The sequence below is a fragment of the Colobus angolensis genome, unplaced genomic scaffold (genome assembly GCF_000951035.1).
Source record: "Colobus angolensis palliatus isolate OR3802 unplaced genomic scaffold, Cang.pa_1.0 Scaffold204, whole genome shotgun sequence".
Taxonomy (NCBI): Eukaryota; Metazoa; Chordata; class Mammalia; order Primates; family Cercopithecidae; genus Colobus; species Colobus angolensis.
In genome coordinates, this window is record NW_012115200.1 from 1,206,012 (window position 1) to 1,210,560 (window position 4,549).

At 53.3% G+C, this 4,549-nt stretch overlaps 1 protein-coding gene across 1 annotated transcript in view; it reads right to left on the bottom strand.

Moving 5' to 3' along the window:
* The window catches only part of EBF3 (early B-cell factor 3), a 127,956-nt gene that overhangs the window by 120,882 nt on the left and 2,525 nt on the right, over positions 1-4,549 (bottom strand). Inside the window, exons 2-5 of the mRNA XM_011941956.1 lie at positions 4,373-4,539; positions 3,948-4,011; positions 3,173-3,228; positions 1-33 (exon numbers count right to left, since the gene is read on the bottom strand). The exon at positions 1-33 is cut by the window's left edge and continues 41 nt beyond it. Of these exons, the coding sequence (XP_011797346.1) occupies positions 1-33; positions 3,173-3,184 (45 nt within the window). The 5' untranslated portion in view covers positions 3,185-3,228; positions 3,948-4,011; positions 4,373-4,539. The remainder of the gene's footprint in view (positions 34-3,172; positions 3,229-3,947; positions 4,012-4,372; positions 4,540-4,549) is intronic.

Genomic DNA, 4,549 nt, shown 5'->3' on the forward strand with positions numbered 1-4,549 from the left:
TGGGTTCTTGTCCTGGCCCTCGTAGACGATGGCCTGCGCGAGGGACAAGCAGAGGCTGGGGTTACGCGGCGCCCGCGCCTTTGGCGCCAAATCGCCCCGGGCGCTGCAGGCCTGGCTGGCAGCAGGTGCACCACGCTCGAGGGGAGGCGACGCGGCCCCCCCTCGGCCACCCTCCCGACCGGGTCACCCTCGGAGCTGGGCTAGGCCGCGGTGGCTTCTCCCTCCCCTGCCTCCCAGCCTCCTCCCCCAGGCGCCCGCCAGGCCTGCGAGCTGCCTTCAGCTGCAGGGAAGGCGCCGACTGTGCTCGGGCCTCGGGGAGGGCTAGGTGAGTGAGGCCGAGGCCCGGGCGCAAAGAGCGAGAGCCCGCTGGCACCGACCCCGGCACCCGGGCCTCTTCGGGTTTCCGCGCCGCCGCCAGGCCGCGTCCTCGGGCCATTGTCTACACCGAGTTCCAATCTGCATGTTAGGAGAGGCCGATCAGAACGCCCCGAGACTAAAGAAGCCGGGAATGATGGTCGCAGCGCAGGAGCAGTTTGCCAAGGGCCGAGGGCCGCGCCCGCCCTGCCATGCGCGCTCCCCGGGCTCTGGCAAGTCTGGCGCCCCGCGGCTTCCCGCGTTCCAAACCCAGACGCCCGCGGGGAGCAGGCCGCCCTGGACCGGCCGCCGTCCCGAGCCCCCGGGGCCGCCCTGAGTGGTGGGCAGCGACCTGGGCTCTGCACGCTGCTGGCGGCCTGGAAGTCCGGACGGGAGGTCCGGGAGCAGCAGCCGCACGTGGGCCGGGGCGTCGCCAGCGCCCCGCAGGGGTGCCGGGGCCCCCGGGCGCCCGAGCCCGCGCGGCCACGTGCTCCTCGCCGGATGATATGTGGAAAGAAAGTGCTAATGGCCAATCTGGTGTTTATTTTGAAACTGCTAACAATGATTTTTCTCGGGTAAAAAGACAGTCTCTGCGCGCACGCTCGGGTGGGTTTTGAGCAGAGGCTCCGCCAGATGGTGCGAAGCCCTAGGTGCGCTCACCGCCGCGCTCAGCCCGGCTCCGCCGCTGGGAACCCGAGCTGGGGACCGGGAGCCGCCCGCCGGGGCTAGGCCTCCACCGCCGGCCTCGCGAAAATACTGAAAAGGAAAAAAAAAAAAAAAAGTCTACTGGGGGAGGGGCGGGAAGCCGGGGCTGGGAGCTCCAAGTTCCCGGCATAAAATTCCACGGAAGGGGGAGGGATGTCCTCTCGCCGGTTCCCGCCCCCACCCCTGAAAATTATCTGGAAATTCCTTCCAACCTCCCCGGGCACTTCTGACACTTTCCTCTACTTCCAGGCGGACAAAGCCCTTTCTGGTGAAAGCCCCGGGCTGCCCTCCTGGGAAGAGGGAAGGTTCCCCGGGAACCCCGCTCACCCGCCGGCCTCCCGCCTGGACCCGGCTCGGAACCGCAGAAGTGATGGGTGTCACCGCAGGCCAACGAGCCGCCTGGGGGCTGCAGGGCGCGTGGCCGCGGCGGGCACCAGCGCTTCTGAGAGAGTGGCTTGTCCTCCGATGGATCCCCGTATTTATATTTGATTTATTTTTTATTTTGTAGCACAAACAGAAATCCATAAACTGTCGGTTCAGCGCCATTGACTCTTTGATCAGTTACTGGGCTATTTCTTTCCTTTTTTTTCCCCCTCCATGCCCGTCAGTGAGAGGAGATTAAATGCCTTTATTTTCAGCCCTGTTTATACTGCAAAGGTACAAGGCTAAATGAACAATAAAAGTATACTTAAAACGAAGCCTCCTTCTCTGTGCAACAACAGAGAAACTTGGCGCTGCCTACATAAGCCTCTTAATTAAGACTATAGCGATTTCCGAAAACATTTAGCCATTATATACAAAGGAAATAAAATCACCCTGTCAACCAGCAGCCCGAGTTCCAGAGGCTTCTCTGAATCGAGTGAAATAATTACAGAAAGGCACACCGCCTCTGTCTTTGTCAGAAAGACCTTAGTTTACCTGTCAGATCTGTTTTACTCTAAGAGAAAACCACACAGTTTTACCGCTGCAGGCATTAAAATCTAACACACTTGCTACCTAGGTAAGGACAAACTTTTTAAAGGGGAAATAAAAGCTGCAAACTAATTGCATGCAGAGAGTGGGAGGCATATGTGCTGGGCTGCAGGAAGCCCCAACGAGCTCTCCTTTACTTGGCTCACAATTCTTAAAGTTAGCATCAAAACCGAAGAAGCCACTTTCATTTCTAAGTGTGAAGTCCAGCTTGGAAGCATATTTTAAAACAATCTGTGCGGAGTGGATTTAATCTACAAACTGGACCTGCCCCCCTCCCTACCACAACACTCTATTTTAAGAAAATGGGGGCAGCAGGAAATCTTTAAAACAACCAAATCAACAACAACACACCACCCAGCACAAAACCAGCAGCCAGAGACTGCACAATGTCAAAAAGCAATGACGCACTTTTCTCCACTTAATCACATTACTGATAGCCAATAGTTATCATCGGAAAAGTTGACCAAGACAGGTTAAATAATTTAATAAGGAACTGCTTGTAATTATGTTATTTACAAGGTATGACAGAGGGTGGGAGAGGGGGCAGAGCAGTGGACGAGTTGGAGTGACCCCTGGAGCTTGGAGTTTGAATTATGGAGCTGGGGGGCTGCGAGGTGAAGATGGACTAGAGGAGAACAAGGTGACTTTTCACCCCAACACATTTAACTTTTAAATCCAAATAAACGTCTCGTGTTACTAGACCATCACACTGGAAAGGAGAAAAAAAAATGAACTAATCAAGTCCAACTCGATGGGCTTAGGAGTTAGCTGCCTTTGTTATAGAAAAAAAAAAAAAATCCAAATGAACTGATTCCTAGCAGAGAGAGAAGCATTTAAAAATAAACAAGGGGGGGACATCTTGAAATTTTTCTGTCAAATATTAATTACCATAATTAAGACAGAATATGATTCCAATCACAAGACATTTAATAAAGCATATATGTCCTGTTCTAATGACAACATAAACTATTTTACCAATCGCTTCATTCATTCCAATAAATATGGAATTCTCATTAGCATGTCAAGGAAGCTCAATGGAAAACAAATACATGAGATCCATTTATCAGTGCCCTTGCCTCTGAAGCCCAGGACAACCCAGGCCCAGCAGTGAAAACTCGTGCAGAGGCATAAACTTTCTCACCTGTTTGGTCATTGAATCTATGAGGCGAACATACAGATCTTGCTCTGTTCTGACTCCTGCAAAAAACAGAGACAAATTCTCATCAGGATTTGAGTGCTGCACCTCGGGGGGGGGCACACGGGGCACAGGAAGTCTGTAACTCAGGACTGCTGCCACGGTGATGCAGCAAAACTTAGGCAATCCCTTTAAAAGGGAGAAAGAGAACCCCACCACTTCTCGCTTAATTTTTTTCCCTTTCTTAATTAAGAACCTTAAGACTCTTAGGGTTTGCATTTCAAGGTGCAAGGAATTTGCCTGGTGGAGAGCAGGCCCGGTGGCTGTGCGCGGTGGGCCCATGTGGTCGTTTATTTTTGGAAAAGAAAAAGCACCAAATGGAAACTGAGCGAGAGGCTGAACTCTTGCTAATGTCTCTCGAGGATTTAAAAAAAAAAAAAAAACTCGTTCACAGGAAGTAAGTTATGCTCCGTTTATGGAGCTACCCCCATCCCAATAATTAACATTAATTTGCAAAATTGAAAAAAGTCACTTAAAAGTGATGTTCTGCTGGAGCCCGTATCGATCTTTTTTTTACTTTCTACTTCAAGCCCCACCGGTTAATCATGTGAAGTGCCATCGACTTATTGATCGTTTATGTTTTGTTTTCCTTCTATGCCATGAGAAGATTTCGTGTTTACATCCATGTCATTTTAATCTCAAAATCTTTATGTCCTTTCACCAGCGCGGAAAAGGGGAGCCAGCCGCTTGCAGGGGCGGCGAGCAGGCAGCAGGCACTTACCGTTGCTGTACAATAACTGGAGTTTATAGTGGATGCCGTTGTTGGTTTTCTCGTTGTTTGGCTCCTGAAAGTAACGATAAATAATTGCATTTAGTGCGATCGGTGTCAGGCGCGGCCACCGCGCTCGGTCCCCCTCCGCGACCGAGGCTCTCGGCCTCACACATGGCAGGATTCCTAGCTCGGAGGAGCGCGGTGATGTCACTTTCCTGCTGGAAGCCCAGCGTTCTCCTCGCCCCGAGTAAGTCCGAGGGCGCAGAGAAGTTGCCCAGCCCTCAGCGGTCCCGGGCGACCGCACGTGGTGGCGGCGGGGTGGCCTGGCGGAGCCGTGCCCGCCGCCGAGGGGGGCACTTGAACCCCCGCGCGCCGGCACCGCCTGACTCCCACTTCTAGAAAGAGAGAGGGTGTGATCGTATGTTTGCACTTACTTTCTCTTTCTCCACAAAGTCCACAAAAGCGGTCCTTTCAATCTCCACCGGCTGCCCCTGCCTGTCGTAGAGCGCCAGCACGAAGTGGAAGAAATTGGATTTCCGGAGGTTGGAAGGCGGCTGCTTCTCGAAGTGCGCCCGCGCCAGCCCCACGCCGCTGCGGGAGGAAAGAGACAG